The sequence below is a fragment of the Marmota marmota genome, unplaced genomic scaffold, assembly GCF_001458135.2.
Source record: "Marmota marmota marmota unplaced genomic scaffold, marMar, whole genome shotgun sequence".
In the NCBI taxonomy this organism is placed as follows: Eukaryota; Metazoa; Chordata; class Mammalia; order Rodentia; family Sciuridae; genus Marmota; species Marmota marmota.
Window position 1 is genome coordinate 263,062 of NW_026000075.1, and position 24,220 is coordinate 287,281.

At 41.1% G+C, this 24,220-nt stretch overlaps 1 protein-coding gene across 2 annotated transcripts in view; it reads left to right on the top strand.

Moving 5' to 3' along the window:
• Mcf2l2 (MCF.2 cell line derived transforming sequence-like 2) overlaps positions 1-24,220 on the top strand; it is a 255,029-nt gene that overhangs the window by 132,932 nt on the left and 97,877 nt on the right. For both annotated transcript variants that reach the window (XM_048814212.1, XM_048814213.1), the window contains 3 exons: positions 2,581-2,772; positions 14,232-14,409; positions 18,241-18,332. In XM_048814212.1, the coding sequence (XP_048670169.1) occupies positions 2,581-2,772; positions 14,232-14,409; positions 18,241-18,332 (462 nt within the window). The remainder of the gene's footprint in view (positions 1-2,580; positions 2,773-14,231; positions 14,410-18,240; positions 18,333-24,220) is intronic.

Sequence of the window (24,220 nt, forward strand, 5' to 3'; positions counted from 1 at the left end):
TAAAGTGTCCTAGCCATCTCTCCACACCATTAAAATTAACTAAAGTCCATGGAAGCAGATTTTGAAGAGTATGTTTTATCATGGCCTTCTGGGGACATTTCTTGATTTCCTTGCAGTTGTACAAAGAATCAAGCACCATATTTTCAAAGTGTCCTCCTCATGCAGAGGCCAAGGATTGTGAATGCTTTTGGAGAAGCTTCAGTAATAAGGACCATTATACCCCCTTACCATTTACTGAGCACCTATTTTGTTCCTATAGAGCATAATTATGTCATATATTTAATCCCTAAGACAGCCAGTGAGAAACATATTAATGGCTTCTTTGTCCAAAGGCAAAAAATAACAGCACAATGAATCAATGGATCTCAAAACTTGGTACCCAAGAATCACCTAATGAGCTGGTTATAATTGCAGAGTCCCTGATGGGTTACCTCAAAGGCTCAGATTCAGCAGGTGAGCAATAAAGCCCAGGGATTAGTCATTTAGTCAAGTGCCAAGTGATTTTGGTGCTAATGGTTCACATGGTACCAGGGACAACTCTGAAGAGCCCTGGGATGAATGACTGCTAAGATCACCCATGTCATAAATAAGGGGAAGCCAAATTTGAAGCCAGGACTGCCAGATTCCAAACCCTGGCTTCTTAAGCGAGCCAGCAAGGCTGTGTGTGCAGGTCCTCATAGGCGAGGATGTGCGGACACTGGTGTCCTTCAGAGACGACCTCTAGGGTAAGTTCCTAGTCAGCACTAACACTGACTTCTGGAGCCTTCCCTGTCAGCTGTTCCCTGGCCGCCTGTGGCCAGTGGCTATGAGTCAGCACACTGCATTCTAGCAGCTGCTTCTGTCCCATGGCTCGGGGCATCCACTCAGCCTGTTTACATCATCCCATTGCCAAAGGGATTTTAATGTCAATGAAATACAGTTGTTCCAGAAACAAGTGGCTCAGAAGGGGCTGGTGCGCAGCCTGTCCTGTGTGCTGAGCCCGCTGCAGGATCAGCTGCTCTTTTCCAACCTCCATTGTGACTTTGCAGATTCCAGTTTAACATTTTCTGCAGATCTAGGCATGATGTATAAAGAAAAAGTTTTCACAGTTTCACAACGTCATGTTATTTTGAAAATCCAAAAATGGGGGATGGAGGAAGGGAAATGTTCATCATGATGCACAAACCCCCCCTCCCATCCTCACACATTGGGAATTATTCATTTTAAAATGTCTTTTATTTGTCATTTTTTTTGTCATTGTCAGGCTCCAGAAGTCAGTGTAAATAATTTAGAAAAATAATAAAGATACACATTTAAGTTGCCTATGATTTTCCCACTTAGAAATAACCATTTGGAGTGGTTTTTTGTTTGCTTGCTTGTTTTGAACCTAGGGGCCCTTAGCCACTGAACCACATCACTAATCCTTTTTTATTATTTTATTTAGAGACAGGATCTCACTAAGTTGCATAGGGCCTTTCTAAATTGCTGAGGCTGGCTTTGAACTTGCGATCCTCTTACCTCAGCCTCCTGAGCCACTGGGATTACAGGTGTGCACCATCATGCTTGGAGTATTCCTTTTTGATCATTTTTCTTGTTATAGCAATTTACCTTGCTCTTCAGTTCATATGATAAATGTAAAAACAGATGTTTTGCCCTAGAAGCTTTTTTTTTTTTTCACATATTCAGGCCCCCTGTCTTTCTATCCAGGTATCTCAGTGGAGTTCGAAAGAACAAATAAAAAATTGAATTGTTAGCTAGGTGTGACGGTGCAGGCCTGTAATCCCAGCAATTTGGAGGCTGAGGCTGGAGGATTGTGAGTTTAAGACCAGCCTGGACAATTTAGGGAGACCCTGTCTCAAAAAATTTTTTTTAAATGATAGAAAGGACTGGGGATGTAGCTCAGTAGTAGAACAACATCCCAGTACCCTCTGTTCTCTCCCAAAGTTGAAATATTAGAATTCATCCCTCATCTGATTTCATCCTGCATCCAAAAACTTTGAGTATTACTGTTAATGGGTTACAAAGCTTTGCATTTTGGGATGCTTCTGTAGTAAAGACAAATACCAATAAATGGAATTGTGGATCATTTGGGAATACAAAGAGGAAAGTGGTGCTTTTGTTAAAGGACATTCCCTCCCCAGGAAGCTATCTGTGGGCCAAGTCTAATGCTTTATTAATCACCCCAGGTTCTTATAACTTATTTGGATGCAAGACGGTGACTTGCTGGCAGGTGAGTCTGAAAAGCCATTGACTGCTTTTCTCTTATGGCTGACTTGTGACTTACAAATACTGACCTTTCATCTCCAAGAGATATAGCAACAGTTGTCAGTGGAAATAGGAAGAATGTTTATACGATTCATTTTATTGATTGAATGACTTCTCTGAGAAGTGGACCCTGTGGAATCAGCTTGGGCTTGTCCACCTCATAGTTTTATGAACAGAGGTTTGACGCCTAAGTTTTATGTCAGCCCATGAAAATTTCCTATTGTCCCAGAATATTTGTGGACCCCTCAGGAGCTCAGAACTTCTGCCCCTGGGGTGGTGGTGGCTCTGAGTTGAGGTCAGGTTAACTGCACAGAGCATTGTTTTTCTTTCCAAAAGGTCAGTCAGTGGTGTGAAGCAGGAATCTACCTCTTGGCTTCCCAAGCTGTAGACAAGTGCCAGTCTCGAGAGGGGGTCGACATTGCCTTGAATGACATTGAAGCATTCCTGGGCACTGCCAAGGAGTACCGGTTGCTCAACCCCAAGGAGTTTTACAACAAGTTTGAGTTGATACTCACTGTTGACATAAAGGTAATGTTTCTGAGTTATTTTGATCCTTTGGTTTAGAAAGGAATGAGGGAGGAGGAATTTTTGTCTGTTGCCTATAAAGTTCTTGCAAGACCCGGGCGTGCTGGCACATGCCTGTAATCCCATCAGCTTGGGAAGCTGAGGCAGGAGGACCATGAGTTCAAAGTCAGCCTCGGCAACTTAGTGAGGCCCTAAACCCTTAGGTGACCTCTCAGACTCCTGACCTAAATGTCTTGGCAAACACCTTCAAGGTCTGACTCAAGTTTCACCTTTAGTTATTCATTTCTTTTCACATACTTATGAGCATCTTTGTTGTATCCTGCTCCATGCTGAATGCTAGGGACACAGTGATGAGCAGAAATAGACAGGTTTCCACTCTTCATATGGACACTGAACTTACAGTTTAGTGAGACATTAATAAAATATTGACATAAAAATGTTACAAGGTAAGTGCTCTGATAGAGGGATTCAGGGTCCCTATTGGGCATGTGACAGAGGAACTCGACATGGACTGGTGTCAGAGAAGTCTTTTGGGGAGAGTCACTTGAGCCAAGGTCTGGAAAATGAGAAGATGGGGAGTCTCCAGTTGAAAGGAACAAGGCTGTTGGGAACCTGCACAAGTGCAGAACCCAAGGTCAAGGTGAGTCTAGAGAGCAAGGGAAGGACATTTGGCCTGAGGTTAAAGACAGACAGATGGGGTAAGACACTGTGAGCCTTGTTAAAGAGTTTCATCTTTTTTCTGAGAATAGTGGGAAGCCTTGGAAGAACTAAATCAGGGGAATAACATCACTGGGTTTCCATTTTGAGAAGAGTCCTCTTCTGTGAAGCCATCAGGGTTATATATGACACCTTCCTCAGATCCATAGTACCTTGTGTGTATCTCTGCTTGAGGGGCTCCTCTACCTCTTTTGAGTAATGGGCCCTCTCCAGAATCTGATTCACATATTTTCAGGTCCTGCTCACTCAAAAGTGACTAAAAGTAGTTTGATGTTGGCTTCGTTTGTGAAGATATGGACAGGTTTTAGGGGTACTACAGGGTTGGTGAAGGGCTCTGGAGCTAGCAAGACACAAGAAGCAGTAACCACTCCTAAGTCTGAAGTGCCAGGATATCATAAAGAAGGTTCTGAGGAGTTCCCAGAGAGAAAGACCAGTGGGGTCTGTGGTTTTTGTGATGGAAAGAATTTCAGTATGCATCAATCAGAGGCATAGACAGTGATTAATTTAGGAAAGTAGATAGATACACATTTAAATGAGAATTGGCAGTCTCAAAAGAGAGACAGACACCTTTGGGGATAAAGCAAGGAATACACATTTAAGAGAGAATGTGGGCTATCCCATGAGTGAGAGATATGGTTTGGGAGTTCCTAGCCTTTCTTTTAAAGGAAACCTGGTGAGCTGTAGGTATGGAAGTGTATGTAGGGATGATATCAGTTTGGTGATCTCAAGATGGGTCATGGTGGTCTGGTCAACCTGTAGATCCTTAGGCTGATATGGTCTTCATTTTCTGATCAATAGATAGTGCTAGAAAGTCCCCTAAGTTGTAGGTGTCTTAAAATGTCATATCTCTATTTATTTAGGTGGGGTTAGTTAACAGTGTTTTGATACATTTACAGATTTCCCAGGAATTTAGGAATAACCAGCCTGAAAAAGACTGTTTAGAGAGTGAAAGTACTAGAAAAGTGTGTAGAACTCTAAAATTTTATTTTATTTTCCTTCCTTTATGTCTCCTTTTTACCTATTTTTTTTCCCATCCTACCTCAAGGGGAACTCAGGAAGAGCTACAGCTGTGACTGTGAGAAAGGGCAGCCAGTAGAAATGTGGCCTTCCGTGGAGGGACACAGTCCCTGCCAGAGCAACAGTGCTCTAGTTTGGATCTGGAGTGTTGTCCAAAGGCCCATATGTTAAAGGCTCACTGCTCAGCTTTGCATTTTTGGAAGATTATGGGACCCTTTACCAGGTAGCTCCAAGTAGAAAGTCCTCAATCACTGGGGTTGTGTTGTCTTCTCTCTTTGCTTTCCAGACACCATGAGGTGAGCAACTTACTCTGCCATGTGCTCCCCACCTTGCCACAAGCCAAAAAGAAATGAGGCCAACAAAAAAGTGGAAGGAAACCTCTGAAGTTGTGAGACAAAATAATCTTTCCTCTTCTTAAATTAATTATCTCAGGCATTTTGTTACAGTAACAGAGAAAATGACCAACACAAATATTTATCTCTGTTCTTCTCTTTGATTTTCTGTTAGTGCTCTCCATTGGCCAAAGCCAATTGAAAAATCCATAAGCTCATCTGGTGAAGTCCAAAGAGGTCAGCTTCTTGGGGTACAGAGCAAAGAAAGGCATTGTTATAGATCAACAGAGAATATACAACATATATGACTTTTATAAGTAATTTTAGGGAATACCCTAAAATCTATCCAAGCACTCAGGCCCATATGTTAAGAACCTTTGTTCTTATATGACGCACATTACATTGTATTCTGGCTGTTTATTTTGAATGTCTGTCTCATTTATTACAATGGGAACTCTTTAAGGGCAGGACCTTTGCCTCATCCATCCTGCCCAATAGTGGTCAGGCAGAGGGGCAGCATGGGCAGAGAGTAGTGGGGGCAGCTTGGCATTCACTTTACCTTCGTGATGTCCTCTCCCTGACCTCACTGAGTTTGTGTCCTCAGATATGATCTCCAGATGGGATGGGACTTTCCCCCAGCACAGGGATCCTCCTACTTCCCTGACCAGGGACAAGGAGAGGCCCATCTGGTGACTGACCTACTATGCTGCTATTAGCCCCAGGTCAAATTCCTAAGGCAGAACAGTTTCAACCAAGCTCCACCTTTAGTAACCAAAAACACAGGTGCAGCAAATCAACCATGGAGATTTACAGTTGCAGCTGAGTTCTGATCACCTTCAGCAAATCCCTTCCACCACCACATCACCTGCCATAAAGTGAATAAAACCTAATAAACCACTTCTGAGTAATAGGTAGAAACATGAGTGAATGGAAGGATTGAAAAAGAACTACTACTAATAAATCCTGTATGTACAATGGACGAAAATACCCCAAAGCCTGTTGCTATGGTTTGATGGCCCCTCCAAAATTCATGTTGAAGTTTAATAGTAATACATTAAGAGGTGGAGTTATAAAGAGGTCATTGGTGCCGCAGTCTGGCTGGGCACAATCAGGAGCCACTTGTCAAAAGAAACTAACTTTATTTTTAGAACCACACACGCCAAACAAAACAGCCTCTCAGGAAAAACCCTCAGAGCCTCAACTGCCACCACCGGCTTTCCACAAGCCTCTCTCTCCCACACAAGCTTCTCTCCACCTCCCCCAATCCTCCTGCTCTTGAGGCCGATTGGCTGGGTCACGTGGGCGGAGCCAAAAAAGTCCCCCAATGAGCAGCTCCGTGGTCTGAAAGGGCAGGGAAACAGCCCAATGAGCATCACCGCAGAGGAGCCAATCAGCTAGATGTTGCTGGGGCCGCTGTGAGCCAATCATCAGCTGGCAGCTGGAAGTTTGCTGGCAGCTGGAAGTTTGCTGGGGCCCCTTCGGCTGTGGCTCTCAACACATTGGGGCATGGAGTACTGTCCTCATGAATGGATTAGTGCTGTTGTGGAGGGAGTGGGTTAGTTACTACAGTAGTGAGTCCCTGAGAAAGGCATATGTCCAGCCTCCACCCTTCCTCTCTCGCTCTCACATGCATGCTTTCTCTTCTTACGATGCCCTCTACCATGTTGTGACACAGATTCTAGCACAATGATCTAGGACATCTTTGCCTCCAGAACTGTAAAAATAATGTTACCAGACCCTAGTCCATCTGCTCACCACTTGAAAGCCCAGTACTCAAGAAACGATAAATGCTAAAAAGGAAATAGTATTTATTCATGCACTGGCATCCTGAGAAGTTGGGGGCTCGTGTCCCCCCGCCAAAAAAGATCATTTGGGGAACTCAGGCATGTGAAAAGGCTTTTATCTCAGGCATTTTGTTATGGTAAAGAGAAAACAACTAACACAAGTATTCATCTCTGTCCTTCTCTTTGATTTTCTGTTAGTACTTTCCATTGGCCAAAGGGATTTTTAAAAAGATACAGGGGTCAGTGGACAGAAAGACAATATGGTGTGCAGGGTCTTTGTCATCCAGGGTGTATGTCTTTTTCTTTTTTTTTTCTTTCCTTTCTGGCCAGAGCATTGCAATTGACCTCAACCTCCTGGGACTAGTTCATATAATTCTGTAGATGAACACTACTTTTCTGAGAGATAGGCCTCACAGCAATGTATATGTCTTGTGTTAGTAGATGCACAGAAATAAAGAATAAGGAGGGGTTGCTGGGGCTGGGGTTGTAGCTCAGTGAGTGGTAGAGCCTAGCATATGTGAGACTCCATCCTCAGCACCACATAAAAATAAATAAATAAAAATAAAGTCATTGTGTCCATCTACAACTAAAGAAAAAAAATTAATTTAAAAGGGGGTGGAGTTTGCCAGGCATAGTGGAGCACACCTATAATCCCAGCAGCTTAGGAGGCTGAGGCAGGAGGATCACATGTTCAAAGCTAGCCTCAGCAACTTAGCGAGACACTTAGCAATTCAGTGAAACTCTGTCACTAATAAAATATTTAAAAAGGAGCTGGGGACATGGCTCAGTGGTTAAGCCCTCCTGGGTTCAATCTCCAATACCAAAAAAGAAAAAAAGAAAGGAATAAAGAGGGGTGCTACCCATTCTGATGTTATCTGATGTTCTGGGTTCTGTAAATCTGAAGAAAGATTGCTAGCAATTGACATCTTAATCATTTAGATGTGACTTTTCTTGAGAATTTAGAATGCCAGAAGGACAACTACACAAAGGGGTAGCCACTATTATAACAAATCTCTCATATATATATATATATATATATATATATATATATATATATATAAATTAACCCAGTCTTGTGTATTCTGTTAACAGCAGATGAAAACAGACTAAGACATTGCTCTTTTCTTACTTTGGCTTGGATTTAAATATTTTCTGTCATAGAGTGAGTTTTGTCCATTGGGGATCAATGACTTTGTTGTTATTGCTGGTACTCTATACATATAGAAATATCCATAGATATATGTATACATGTGGGTTAGTATAAGAACATGCATTTCCTACTTTGACAGTTGAGAGGGCTTGTAAGGGCCTGTAAGCAATGAGACCACAGTATGATGAGCACATCTAGAACCAAACACTTCTTTATTTTCCTTCCTTTTCTTTCTTTCTTTTATCCCCTACCCCCAACCCCCAGAAATTGAATTGAGGGCCTCACATAGGATGGGCAAACACTCCATCACTAAGCTACATCCCCAACCCTTTTTAAAATTGTATTTTGAGGCAAGGTCTCAATAAGTTGATAAGGCTGGCCTCAAACTTGCATTCCCTTCTTTCTCAGCTTCCTGAGTCATTGGGATTACAGGTGCATACTACCATGGCCAGCTAAGATCTTATTTTCTAATATCATTCTCCAGTAAGAAAAACAAAACAGGGTGCTTTGGAGAAATGGCTGCTTCTAGGACTGGGGTAGGAAGTATTTAAGGAGATCCTGGAGCATCTTATAGTGCTAGAAAGTAAGGAGTACTCCAAAACAAAACAACACACCACAACGAGGGACATGGAGCCAACTGGAAGAGCACTCAGTGGCCAGTGCTGGAACATTTGAGCAACAGAATTACAAAGTAGTACAAGATTACAATCCAAAGTATGAGAGAGGTATCTGTTAATCTATACTGATATAAATACATGATGGAATAAATAAACAGGAAAGAGGAAATTTATCTCCCATGCAGAAGAAATTCAGATTGCTTATGTAGATGCTTTCCTTAAGGAATATCCTCCAAACCCTTGTGTTTTGAAAGCATAGTTCCTAGTGAAGCCCTAATTAAGAGGTGGGGCTTTAGGAAGTGATTGGATCATGAGGGCTCTGATTTCATCGATGGATTAATCCGTTGTTGGATTCATGCTTGAATGGACTGTTAGGAGGTGGTAGAAACTGTTGGGAGGTGAAAACTGTTGGAGGAAGTGGGTCACTGGGGGTGATATATCTTGTCCCTGGCCCCATCCTGCTTTCCAGTCACCATGAGGTAAATAGCTCTGCTTTGCCATGTGCTCCCAGCCATGATGTTCTGCATCATCACAAGCCATGGGGCCACATGGCTATGCACTGAAACTCCTGAAACCATGAGTCAAAATTAATCATTATTACTCCACGTAGACTTTCTCAAGTTTTTCAAGCTTTTCGTCACAGTGATAGAAAGCTAACTATGATAAGGAGGAAGTATAACTCCTCTACTCCTTAAGTAAAGGCTGCACATAGCAACTTATTTCCAAGGAGTATAGAGAGGTGAAATTAATAAAGTAACTCTATTAAGAGTGGAGAAGCCTAACAATTACTACCTTACCCAGGTGATCAAAGTCAACACATCAGTGACAAGTCATATAGATAGTATGTATCTTGACATGATTCGATGGAAATGGCAATTTACCTCTGTGGTTTTCTTCTCCAAATCCCATAACCCCAGTCTAATCATGAGAAAAATACTAGGTAATTCCAGTTGAGGAACATTCTACAAAACCTAACCAACAGCCCTAAAAATAGTAAAGGTCATTGAAAACAAGGAAAATCTGAGAAATTGTGATAGCCAAAAGGAGCCTAAGACAATATGAAAAATAAATTGTATTTTAATATAAATGTTTACACTAAAGAAATAAAAAATAAAGCATCAACTTTATTGAATAGTAATATATTAAAATTGGTTTATTAATTACAAAAAATATAGCATACAATGTAAGATATTAATAAGAGGAAAACTGATGAGGGATATATGGGAATTCTCTGTACTGCTTTGCACTTTTGCCATAGATCTCCTTTAAAAAAGAAAAATTGACCAGACAGTTGTGCACACCTGTGGTCCTAGCAACTCATGAGACTGAAGCAGGAGGATCACTGGAGGATCACCTGAGCCCAGGAGTTCAAGGCCAGTCTAGGCAACATAGGGAGTCCCCAGTCTCAAAAACAAAATAATAATAGAATTTTTTTTTAATGACACTCTATGACTAAAGTTGAATCTGTTACTCTGAAGACATGGTGACTGTTAACCTCCTCAGAAATTAAGCTGTTGTTCTTTTAGTAGCAGCCATATCACTGCGGGAGGCTCTTACAGTGCTTTCTCTTTAAGTACCACTGTCCTCCCCTCTTAGTACTGCTGCTCGGATTTTGCAACCTTATTCACTTTCACCACCTAATCCACAGAGGGAAAACAATCTCAGTTGCAAACAGCAAATTTTGATCCTTTAATTTTCACTGGGTGCCTGGTTTGAGCCAAGTAAACTGTGCTGTCTTCTGGGAAGATAACAATGGAAGTCGTGACCCTTGTGATGAAGGTGCTAACTGTTTAGTGGGGGACAAATGTCTTCCCAATCCATGCTACTCAGTCTGAAAGTATGTAAGATGAAGGAGACAGGGGGACACCCAGGGGAGGCAATGTCACTTCGACCTGGGGAGGCCAGGGTATTCCACAGAGGAGAAGATGCCTAAATCAAGGCTTAAAGATTTAGTAGGAATTTTTCAGGGAAACAAAGAAGAGGCAGGAACCTCAGCAAAAGGAACAGAGGTGCAAAGGCAGCCAGGCTGGAGCCAGAGCACTGGGAGAACTTCCACATCTGGGGAATGTGGAGATGGATCAGGGGTGAGTGGTCCAGGCAGGAGGTGAGGCTGGAGGGAAATCAGGTGGAGTCATGATGAGCCTCCTGCTCCAGGACAAGGAGTCAGGACTTTCTCCTGATGCACAGTGTAGCCCATGAAATGTTTTTGAATGGGGAAGTGATGTGATGTTGACTTTAGCCATTTCCCTTGGCACCAGTCTGGGGAGGGTCTGTCCATAGATCATGTGGGGAGTAGGAAGCACCAGCCGCTAGGGTGCCTAAGACAAGATGGCCTTGCAACAGGCTGGTGTCAGACAGTGACTCCCACACAGCAGTTCATTTTGGACCAAACATGTCCAATGTTTGGTCCAAAATGAAAATTGCTGCTGCTCTCGCCAACCTCAGTGCCTTTTGTAAATCATTTTTAATTTTCCTGAATTAACTTTTTGAGACTACACAATAATATTAAGTAGGTATCACTTTTCATATGTAAAATTTCCAAATTGAACTGTGTAAAAAATGTTTATTTCATTGATACACATGTTAGTTGGGAATATTGGAATTAATATTTAGGTCTTAAATTCAGGTTTGTTACATAGGGGGTTTTCATTTGTTGTTGCATGGACAAGCTCTGGATACAAAACAGAAACAGCACAGTCTAAATATTGGCATTTTAAATTTTTTTTAAGTTGTCAATGGACTGCAGCAGTCTGGCTGGGCACAAAATCACGAGCCACCACACAGCTTGTAGATTCAAACAGCAACTCTTTATTCCCGAACTCACACCAGCCGTCTACAATCACGTTCTGGGGAAATCCACGTTCTCTGCCCAAATCCACCCCCACTGGGCTTCTGTCTCCCAAAAAATACTGTCTGAATCCCGTGAGAACTCAAGGGGAACTCAGGCAGCAGGATACGCCCTATTCCCAGCAGGAATAACCTTAAACCTGGAACGACCCTAAACCCGATAGTCCTAAACTGGGAACGCCCTAAACCCGGATTATCCTAAACCAGGAACACCCTAAACCCGGATCCGCCCTGGTCCTTGAGCAAGGTCACCTTAGATGCAATGTCACTGCAAAATGTCCTATTTCCACGAGTCCTTCCACTAAGCAACATGGGGTACGCTGGCAAGGAAATTGTCATACCTACTTGGCTAATGGCTCCCAGCAATGGACCTTTATTTTATTCATTTATATGTGGTGTTGAGAATCAAACTCAGTGTCTCACACATGCTAGGCAAGTGTCCTACCATTGAGCTACAACCCCAGCCTTAAACGGTGGCATTTTTAAAAGATCTTTGTTCTGAAAAAAAATCAACACATGGATGTTACACTCACAGTGATGATCTATTTTCTCTAAAGTCTTAGTTTATTATTCTATTTATTGTTGTAAATATGCAAATTGAAATTAAAATAGTTTTTGCTTTAAAAAATAAGAAAATGGGGAATTGACATCAAATACACAGTTTAGAAAGACAATTTCAATTGCAGTATGGGGATGGATTTGCAAGTGAAAAGAGGAAAGAGGACAGGGGAAAGTGCAGTTGCCCAAACTTCCCTCTTACCTGAGTATTCTGACAGTTAAACCATTTCCAGAGTTTACACTGAGGTCTTGATGATGAGATGTTTTCAAAGGTTCCCCCCAACACACACATACTCTGATGCTGGGCTTCATACATGCTGGGCAAATGCTCTACCACTGAGCTACATCCCCAGCCTCTCACTGGAGTGTTAAGGAAGAAATGCAAGAGAACAAAGGTGACCCAAGTCCTGTCCAATCCAAGTGTTGAGTCATTGGGCTCTGGCTTGTGGGGGTGACCTCATGCCTTATATCCACCTACATCACTCATTTGACAATTGTTCAGTCAGTCTGATTTCCTGATCTTTGTGTAGCAGTTACACCCATGTCTCAATTTCTTCAAGATCATCAATGGCAGGATGGTAGTTGCTGATCACCAAGTTTTATTACCATCCCTGAAATTTGGTTTGGGAGGAGAGTTAGACTTAGTTATATTATTATAACTTCTAGTCTATTGTACAAGTGAGCTTTTGGACACCAGAGAGTATATTCTCCAAAGAGACCCTTTGAACACAAGACCCTGAGCTTAGTCTAGACTAGGTGTTAGCAAACTGCAGCCTTGTGTGCCAAAGCTTGCCACCTGTTTTTGTAATTAAAGTTTCATTGGAACACAGTCAAACTGCTCACTTACATATTATTATGGCTGCTTTTATACTATAACAGTAGAGCTCAGTAATTGCAACAGAGACACCATGGTGTGCAAAGCCTAAGATATTTAATATTTGGTCCCTGACAGAATAAGTTTAATGAGCCTTGATCTATACCATGCTGCTCAATAGAAATGTAATGCAAACTACAAATGTAATTTTATATTTTTCTAATATCCACATTTGCAAAAGCAAAAAGTAACGGGCGAAATCAATTTGAATCATGTTTTATTTAACCAATATCCAAAATATTGCTTCAATGTACAATCAGTATTAAAAATGATTAATTTTTCTTATTTTATTTTTGTGATGCTGCAAACTAAACCCAGGGACTTGTACATACCAGGCAAGTGTTCCAGCAGCCCTACATTCTTTTTTCAAACTGAGTCTTCAAAATCCAGTGTGTATTTCACACTTATAGTACTATATCTCAAATCCGACTGGCTGCATTTCAGGTGCTCAACAGCCACATATGACTAGTGATTACTGTGTTAAAGAGCACAGCTCTGAACTCTGAGACCCTCCAAAGAGTGATACCAGCCCCATATCTTGGTCCTGAGGGCAGCATTGATAGGGTCTTTAGCTGCAGGGAACATTTGTGCAGCCAGCTCTCCTGGGCCGTGGAAACCTGATTGCTCCAAGTCCTGCCTCAGGGCTCTTTGCTCTCTCAGAAAATAAATGTACTTTCCAGTTATAAACCGCATCAACCTCCCAGGGGCTATGCTAAGCCTACACTTTCAGAATGAGTCATCCTTAGAGCCACTTGTGTGATTTGTGGTGGTTCGGCTCTCTCGTTCAGAGTCCTTCCTTTAGTGGTTCAGATCATACAGGACATGGAAGTCAGAGTAGGTGTGACCCCACTTCCCCTAATCCACCAGAGCTAGAGGGACATCCTACTGGAGGCGAGGCTGGAGGAACGTTTTGTATGCAGGCAGACCTTGGCGGAACTTGCAGGCTTGTTCCTTATTTTCCCCAGCCTTTGTTATAGAGCGTATTGTCAGGGAATGTCTGTGAGCTCTTTCTCCTGGTGTTTCTTCCATGTATTGTTTTCCTACTTAGAGAGAAGGGGTCATGCAGAACAAAAGCTAAATGTGTATCCTTTTTATTACAGGTGCTTCGTGGTTTCCTTGATCCTGCCTCAGAATGTAGCCACTGTTTCCCCTAGGAGTACTATTTTCTTTCTCCATCAGGATCTTTATTCAGGATATCTTTCCAATTTCAATATCCTCCTGTTTTGTGCATTGACCTAATGTCCTTTATCTGTGGCCTTGTGACATCCTTTTCTATCATTAATGGACATGACTTATCCACTCAACATATGTTTACTGAGCACTCTCCTATGCCCGGCAGAGTTCTGAGCCCTGGAGAGACAGTAGTGAAGAGGACCCAAAAGTTTCAAAGATCTCAAGTGGGAGACACAGACTCTTTAGAAGCACAATTCTAGAGCTCAGCAAGACACACAATGACTTGGGAGGGAGGAAGGAAGGGAAAAGGGAAGGAAAGGAAGAAAGAAAATGCTTCATGTTCTCAGACCAGGTACAGAGAGACCTACTTATGGCTTGCTTTTGTTCCTCTAGGCCAAAGCCCAGAAAGTCCTGCAGAAGCTGAGTGATGTGCAGGAAATATTTCACAAGAGGCAAGTGAGTCTGATGAAATTGGCAGCCAAACAGACTCGCCCAGTGCAACCTGTGGCCCCCCATCCTGAGTCCTCCCCAAAGTGGGTGTCACCAAAAACCAACCAGCCCTCCGCCTTGGGTAGGTTATTTGGGAGAAGGAAGTTTTGTGGCTTTTGTGTTTCATCAGTGAACTTGAGGATTGAGATTGTGGTTTCCTAAGATGTATTGAGGTCATTGTTTCATCAAATGACAGTCATGACATGGTGCAGACCCTGAAGACTTTTGTAAGCACTTAGATGACACTGAGTGCAACATACAAGGAGAAGCTCACAGTCTAGAAAAGGAATAATACAGATGCACAAATGACACTAGCATGTAGCAGACTCTGTTAAAAGCCTTTAAAAGTCCACAGTTAATTAGTAATGGAGTGGTAAGATTGGCTCTTGGAAAAGATAAAAAACAAAAATAGGTAAGTCATTGCACCAATCCCATAGAATTTTATTACGATAACTTATTAGTAAGACTTAAGATCAGGTGATGTAAATATTTTTCAATATTCTTTTGGTTATTTTAGGTTCTGCTCATTTCCATATAAATTTCAGAATGCTGTTTCAAATTCTGCTGGGCTTGTGAATAGGATCATACAGATACATGGACCAGTTTGAGGAGAACTATCATCTTAAAACTATTGAGTCTTTCCATTTCTGAGTGTTATAAGTCTTCATTTATTTTAGTCATCTTTAATTTCTCTTAACAGTATAGTAGTTAAGAGAGTAAAAGTCTTGGACATTTCATGTTTATTTTTAGCCTGTAGACAATGAAGTTTATCATATATAACTAAGAATAAGAATATATTTCGTTTTTATCTTTATCCCTTTTTCCCTTTCTCTCAGTGGAATGGCTGGGACCCCCCCCCCCAATGTTTTATAGAAGTGACAGCAGGGATTCTTGTCTTTTCTCAATATTAGGGGAAAGAGTTCATGGTTCACCTTTAACGATCATGTGAGCAAACTTTTCCATAGATGCCTTTTATCAAATGGAGGAATTTCCCTTTGATTTCTAGTTTTCTGTGAGTTTTTTCTCACAAATAAGTACTGAATTTTTCAGATACTCTTCATGGTGAATACAAATACATTGAGATTATCATGTGGCTTCTCTCCATGTGATTCCCTTTTATGACAGTGGATTACAAGGATTTATTTTCAAATGTTAAAGCAACTGTACATTGCTGGGATAAACTGCTTGTGGACGTGATGTATGTCATTTTTCACATCATGCATTGTAAAACTTTGATATTAAGCACATACATATTCATAATTTTCATATCTTCCAGACCTACTAGCCCTTTTGTAATTGTGAAATATCTGTTTTCCCCTCCTTCTGTTTAGTAATATTCTTCAAGTCTATTTTGTCTAATATTAATGTAGTAATCATTTCATCTTTCCTACACTTAATGTTTGCATGGTGCATCTTTTTCTATTCTTTCTTTATAGTTATAGTTAGGAACATACAGTTATGCCTTTCTTTAAATACATTTTTTTCACATCTGCCTTTTAATGCATTGTGTGTGTGTGTGTGTGTGTGTGTGTGTGTGTGTGATGCTGGGGATTGAACTCAGGGCCTTGTGTATTCGAGGTAAGCACACTACCAACTGAGCTATGTTCCCAGCCCCTACATCTACCTTTTAAGTGGCATGTTTAGTCCAACTACATACAAAGTAAGTATTGAAATAGTTGGATTCAGAATAGCTATTTGGTTTTCTGTTGTCTAGTGGTCTTATGTATTCTTGTTCCTGTTTTCCTCCTTTTCTGCCTTCTTCTGTCTTACCAAATATTTTTTTAATATTCGGTTTTAATTCCTCTATTAATTTTTTAGCCTACTTTTCTGCATAGTTTTACCCTAGATATTTCTGTAGGAATTATCATATGCATCTTTAATTTAGCATAGTTCCACATGTCCCCACTGATCATCCTCTGTTCTATTCTTATTATAAATAATATTACATCTATATATGTTAATCTTCCATTGTGGTATATTTATATATATATATGAATGTGTGTGTGTGTGTGAGTGTGTGGTGCTGGGATTTAGCCCAGAGCTACGCACATGCTACGTATGTGCTCTATCATAGCACCTAAATAAATAAATGTTTACTTATTTAGGTGCTAAGGATTGAACCCAGGGCCCAACACATGCTAAGTACATGTTCTGACATTGAGCCACACACCTCCCAGCCCTGGTGTTATAAAGTTTAGAAAATTATATAAGAAAAAGAGAAAAAGTTCCAGGTTAAACAAATATTCATGTCTGCACAGGTTGCCCTTGACCTCGGGCAGGCAACCAGCTCATTTTGCAGAATAATCCTACACTTTTGTTTTTGGCAAGTAACCACTATATGTGGACTCCAGTGGTTAACTAATGGGATTTTCAAACACATTTGTCTGATTCCTTAGTAACTGAGTTTGTGCCAAGATAAACAGTGGTATTCCATAACATAAAGGAGGTGAGTGGAGGAGCTTAGAGGTGAGAGCTACCATCTCAGCCGAGTGCCTTTGGTGCAACACTGAACCTCTGAAGTTCATAAGGAATGTGAAAAAAAAAATTAATGCTGTGGCTATAATAATAGCTAAAATGTATTGAGTCCTAACTCTGATCTGTATACTTTACATCTACTAACTCATTAAAGCCTCATAACAACGCTATGTTGTAGGCTTTCTTATGACCTCCCCCCTTTTACAGATGAAGAAGTTAAGGTTCAGAGATTTCTCTGATCATAATATAATATTAGTGGCATTAGATGGATACATGTTGGTATAGGACCTAGAAATGTTCAAGTTCTGCCTCTGGTTAATCCATGTATTCTGTAACTCCAAGATAGTGACAGTGACAAGAACTCTAAGTACTATTCACTTATTAGCCTTGTGGCCATCATTCCCAACACTGGATCAAGCTGATAAAGCAGATTAGAAAGCCTGCCCAGGGCTTCTCTTCCACAAGTGCCAGTCTTACTACCAATGAACATGGAGCATGAAGAAAGTATACCTCCAGGTGCTTGAGAGCCTTGTGGGAAGGAGAGAAGGCAGATAAAGTGACTGAAAGAGGAAAGAAAGAGCAAGACAGCCCCATTCCTTCCTGACTCAATTAATTGATTCTATCATACAAGCATGGATCCATTGGTTCTGAAATTCAACCACTACATCATCAGATCAGCAGCAACTTCCTCTGGTTAAGTCAGGCATGGACATCCCATTACAGTCATAGTATGAGTGACATCATGTGTGTGTGTGTGTGTCTGTGTGTGTGTGGAGAGACAAAGAGCATTTTAAAGAAAACTCTAAGGAAATATGCTAAGTGATTGTGTTTAAATAGTAAAATTTTAGTATTTTCCAAATTTTCTCTAAGTACAAGTTAATTATTTTTTAAAATGAAAAGATATTCAATCAAATGTGGTTCCTAGAACTTAGTCTTCTAATTCAAGAACACTTTCAAATGCAGTATTATACAGCATAAGTAAATCATTCTGTAATTTGAAGCATGTTAATAATTCTTTTATGCTTAGCATAAAAGAGTTCATACAATTGTGCTAATCTGGAAAGTCTTCATGAAGCAGGTGGCCTATGAGGTGACCATTAAGAATGGGAATGATAAAATGGAAAAGAATGGATAAAATTCTATTGTTCTTACCACATTGTATTTACCAATACCTTGTAGTTTGCTGTTTCAATGATGTGGGTGTGACTGTTGTTTCTTTAGCTTATGTGTCAAATCCCTGGGATCAAGGACTCTGTTTATATTCTGCTGTTTCCCCTCACTTTTAATTGAATCCACCCAGGAGAACGTCTGTGCAGCAGCTCACGAAGCTTGTCAGTCATCCGCATGGACAGGGCCCATCCAAGTCAGTGAAGTCCTCTGAGATATAGTTTATAAGTGGAGTAACCAAATCAATGATATGTTTTCTCTGTTGCTTTAGCTCCTCTTCCAAGAACATCTGAGGAACCTCACACGGAGACAGATTTGAACTCCCTGGAAAAGGAAGATGATGGAACTAAATTCGAAGTCAAGGTAAAATTACTTTTCTTTCACTGGTAGAATGGTAGAAATTTCTAACAGCATAGGATATTGCCAGTGTAATTCCGCCCCCCCAAAAAAAGTCAACAAATTGTGCTCCCCTATGATGTACCTATCATCACCTCCAGAAGATGTGCCCATGAAGGCACACAGCACAAAGTAGTGCTCCAAGAGCTGGCGTTTATAGGATTTTTTTTTTCTTTTCTTCCTTTCCTTTCATCTCAATTGCAGCTAGAAATGAATCCTGTTTGATCCTGTATGTACTTGCTGCTAGACAATGTTTTAAGGGAGAAGTCATGTTAGTTACTCTTGTAATCTGACTTCATATTTAAGATGGGTGGAATGGTGTGTGGTTTGTGTAGAAAAAGAGAATGAATGTTGCACAGGGCTACACACACATGCACACACATACCCACACCTGAATAACTGGAAAACCCTAAATAAGCTCTGTGTCGCACGTCAAGTCCATTCTATATTACACTATAGCATGTAAGATGTTAACATTGGAGGAGGTAGGGAAAAAGGTATGTGGGACTGCCCTATATATTTCTTTACAACCTCATGTGACTCTATATAATTATTTCAAAGGGGAAAGAAAAGCATACTCTTTGGAATCAGACAGTCCTGGGTTTAAGCATTGTAACTTATATAAGCCTCAGTTTCTAGTGTGTAAAAATGGGGATAACAAGAGCTACTTCCTGGGAATGTTTTGAGCATCACATGAAAATTGGAAAATGGCCAAGCAATGTATGTACAATTGTAAAAGAGCGTTATATTTTAAAACACAAATAAAATGAATTTTAAATATATGTTGCTACAAGGCAAACACAGAAGAGTTTATAAATTAAATAATCAGCTGGCTAAATGGTTCTGAAACCTAAGATCAGCAGACCATGGGCTCAGATGAACTTCAGTAACAGTTTGGATCCATCATCAGTCCCTGAAGGATCTGAATAGAGGACCTATAACAACTCCACTGACCCGTAAGGAGTCAAGCAGAGAGCAAGTCTTAGGCGTTTTTTCCTGGAAGCAGAAACAGAGTGGAAACTAAAGTTCCCAGCAGACTTCTTAGAGAGAGCAAACTACATTCTTCTGCCAATTAGTCATCCTTTGTATTCTAGGCAGATCAGGATTTTGCTATCTGTTTCCAAATCTCTCTTGGTTGGAGGAATTGCATCCTCCTTGTCTTTTGATTAAGGAAACAGTTTGCATTTCATTCTATATTGATCAGTCATTTAAAAAAGTAAATGTTAATTTTTTGAAATGTGTAAACACAGTGAAACTTCACCTGACTTGACACCCTTAAAGTCTGTGGGATTATTAAAAAGGGATACCATCAGCCTATCCTTCTCTGCACCCTAGAATTCTGGGGGAACATCATCCCTAGCCCAGAAGTGTCCCCCTAAACTCTTATGATGTTGCCATTGACTCATGAGACGATTAGAACTTACATCTCTTGTGACTTACTTTGCTTGTCATCAGACAACACATTTATAACCTACACACTTTAAAAAAAATTGTAGGTGTAGATGGATATAATGCTTTTATTTGTTTATTTTTATATAGTGCTGAAAATCAAACCTAGCACCTCACCCAGGCTAGGCAAGCACTCTGCCACTGAGCTACAGCCCCAACCCCTGATCTACATACTTTTTAAAGATACCATGAAAGTTTTAAGTACATGGAGGTTCTCTATAAAAGAATTCAAATTAGAAGTAAATTATTTTAATAATTGTGAGTGTTAAATAGAAGACCTATTTTTGTTGTAAATGAAAAATGAGGAGCAGGGGTGGTAGGTACAGAATCAGAGGCCTCTGGGCTTGGAAAGCATTGGGTAGGACCCAAGAGGCTCTGTCCTCTAGACTGTTGGTTTCTTCCTTCTGCTATGCTGCTGTTTCATTCAGATTCCAAGTCCATTCTGCTAAGGGGCTAGTTCCCTCCATGTGTGTGGGAAGATCACCATCAGCCTGGGTACTGTTAAGCAAGCACATGTGCATGTTTAAATCCTGCTTCTACACTTCCTTTTTCCTTACTATTGACTTGTGTGTATAATAAGGGCTTTTCCCAGAAATGTGTGTATGTTAACAGTCAAGGTGGTGGACGAAGTAAAGACAAGCTAGTTAAACTTTTGCTTGTGAAGATCAATGCTATGAGAGGACTGTAAGCAGAGTCAAACAAAGTCATGAACAACATGAATAGGAAGAAAGTGGATTATGCACAAAATCCCCAAATCCTAAACTGAGAAGTCTAGAACCAATAAGTGCAATTATAAGCTGGGTAGTAGAACCAGGGAAATAGTTATTCCAGAATATGCAAGAAATGTAGTAAGAAACAGGATAGGAAAGAACATGTAATGAATATCTGCATGGACCTCCGCTTTTTAAAAGGGAAAGAAGGAGAGAGCAGTCATTATTGTTATTTACATTTAGTGCCACTGTCTAAGACAGATGACCTAGCTGGATAGAGCAGGCATGCCTCTGAACCTGAGTGGCAGTTCTGACATCCTTTTGGCCTTAGTTCTAAAACTGAAAGATTTTTGAAATGAAGTCACACCCAGTGTGACAGAGTGAGTCATAACATCATGATAAATGCCACCCCTTTCCCTGAACAGTAAATACTCAGAAAAAAAAAAACAGCTGTCAATCAAAGCTGTTTATACTTGCTGCTAGAGTCACTGATGATTACCTTTAACTAAAATCATGATATGGTTTGAAATTGTTAGAAGAATCATTGCCCCAAAAGGCTCTGCCTCTTCGCTGCTGGGGTGAACCTTGTTGTGCCAGTTCTCTGCAACATGATAAGCCAAACCTGACAAGGCAGCTCAGGCTGTCCCTAAGGCAGCTGAGACTGTCCCTCAGCCATCTGGCAACAGTTTTGCCACGAGCTCAGCTCACTGGGAAAGCCCAGAGGTGGAAGAGATTCACTGTGGTTGTTGGCAATAGTGATGTGGCCATTTCCTGTTCTGCGCGTCTTAGCTGGAAGTTGAAAGCATGACTCATGGAAGCCCCCTCCCCCACTGCTCACATCATAGCCTCTACGGAAGACAGAAGCCAGAGGCTGACCAAGGGCTTTTTCCTGACTTGCACCCACAAAGGTGCAAAGTGAAGAGTGAACAGTGTATCTGGTCACCTAATAAGTTGTTTAAAGAAACAGAGGCTTTGCAGGCTTCTGAGTAAATAGGCTCCCTAATTTAAAAAATATAAATATTTTTAAAGCAAAGGCTAGAAGGGGAATTGGAAAGGCAAGAGGAGCGTGAGCCAGGCACTGTGCTAGGAGCTGTAAAAACCTGATTTCAGCTCCATTCCTCAGTACCTCGAGAGGAGATTGTTAGCCCTGATTTCATCAGCAGTGATGGAGAGACTCAGAGATGCTGAGTTCCCCAATGGCTGTACTACTCATAAATAGTGGAGCTGACACTTGAATCAGCAGTTTATTAATCTGACATTGTCCTTGGCTACCTAACTTATCTGATTATTTACTTAATTTACCTAGCAAGCAGTTAATTTCTCATATCCTAAAATCCCTCTTTCGCAAAATGGGGACAAAGAACAAATAATTAGCAATTTCATGGGTAGATGAGCTGGAGTTGAGTAAATGAGGAACTTGTAGAGCCACCTGGCATGATGCCCAACACACAGCAGACTCAGGGAGTTTTAGTTTCTCACTCAATCCTATGTTTATAGATAGAGTGTCCTGTGTAAAAGATGAAAAGAAGCTGAAGGAAAGTTAGATTTGGGCCTTAAATGGAATTCTAATATGCAGGCCTTTTTGCCAAATGAGAACAGATTAGGGGCCATATTTAGTTCCTTGTCTTGTCACTACCTTTAGTCCCAAAAGTTTCATTTAAGCTTTCTGATTCTCAACAAGAGACCTGTGTGAACTATGAACACATTTGGGTGCTCTCCTTCTGATACTTGACAGGAAATTGAGGGACCCCACCAAATTCTTAAGGCACCCCCAACTAAGCTCTCCAGAGAGCTTCCAGAAGGAAGAATCTAAAGGTTTCCCGCACCCCCCACCCCCACCCCCAATGCTGAGAGCCTTAAAACAGATCCCCAGACTCTACCACAAAGATTCTGGTTAGGGAGGTCTTGGGTAGGATCCAGGAATCTGAATTTTCCATCTGCACATTTAGTGACAAGAGTGACCAGGATACAATGACCACACTTTTGAAACACTGTGCTAGATCCACAATCATAGGCCATGGGGACTTGGACAAAGGAGGACTCAAAAAATTGGATTTAGATCTCTCTAGCTAATATCGAATTCAAAGTTTAGAGGAGAAAAGTGGCAATTACACTTTTCTCACCAAAGAAACTGAATCAGAAAAAAGAATGACATTAATACCTATACAAAAATCAACATGACTAAAACATTTGATGGATCCAGTTTTGGCAGTTTATTCAGCTCAATTTAATATTGTTTGAAGCAATTTGATGCATTATATGAAAATCATTCTGTCATTGGGCTTAACCTTGAAAACATGGAAATTTCATGGGAGAAACACATATTCAGTACTTTGTAATATAAAATAGAATGACTTACTCACAGTCAACAAAATACAATGTGTTTGAGGGCAGAAAAGGAGCAGTTCATAATAAGGATATTGGGAATGGTTTTCCAAGGAGTGGCACCAACTTTAAAGAATAAATACCACTTTTAAAGGTAAGTTAGACAGAGAAGGGCATTCCATGATGGGAAGGATATAAAGTCTCCAAAGTCTGAGGGGTATGGTCTATTCTGGGAATGGTTCAAGAATGCAGAGAAGGTCAACCAGAGAAAAGATTTTGAAGACTTTGGTAGAGGATTGTTGATGGAAGGAGGACGGTGCTAACAGGCAGACAGGCTGACACCTGGCAGCAGTTGTCATAGCTCAGGTGAAACTTCAGTGGTGGCAGCAGCAAAAAGGGAAATGGACAGAAATCAAACCCATTGACCCAGTGTTCTTCCCATGCCTAGAACACACTAGACTCATAGAGAAAGTTTGGTACACATAGGAGTAGATCAAGGCAGAGAAGACAAGGGGAGAATTTAATAGGGAGGGAAAGAAAGATATTGATGATACCTCTGAGGTTTCCATCTTGAATTCCTCATAGGATAAACTTTTTGGCCCAGATGAAATACTCAGGAGAGGCAGTAGGAATTAGGACTGATAAAGTTTGAGTCCAACATTTCAGAGATCTGTGATAGCAACCTACACTCTCGATTTCTCTCAGTGAGTCTAATGCTGCCTGGTGGTTGCAGCCCTCCCCACACCATTAATTCTAGGCCAGTCAATCCATTGACCTTGCAGCTATATGTAGAAACTATTTGTGAACCAGCTTAGGGACCACGTTTACTCAGCTATAGCTTGACCTGATAAAGCCCTTTACTGATTTGTAATTTTATTAAATTAAAACGATTTACAGGTATAAAACGATTTACAGGTATAAAATTAAGTTGCATTAAAATTTGTGTATTGGGAGAAGGAAGATGGCGGCAAGGGGAGTGCATTGCCCCCGTGTGCTGCTTCACTGTGTGGTAGTATGACAAGTCAGGACGGCTAAAGGATATCTTGTTAGGAATTTCCAGCAGTAGTGGGGTGCTCCGGAACCTGGAGGAAGGATTTCCATCGCACGAGGATCGGCTACGGGGACTCAAACGCGAGAGGTTTGTCGCACGGAGGGTAACACTGCTTATTCAGCAAATCGCCCCGCGGCTAGAGTCTGCAGCGCGCTCTGGGAAACGAGGAGATAGCGACGCAGGGATACAGCGCTGCAGTTTCTGCCAGCCGTGCAAGCACCGTACTCAGGGCTGAATTCTGGGTTCGAGACGGGGGAAGGAAGCGGTCCATCTGGGTTCTCCACACCGGTCAGACCACAGAGGAGGCCAGCAGCCACCAT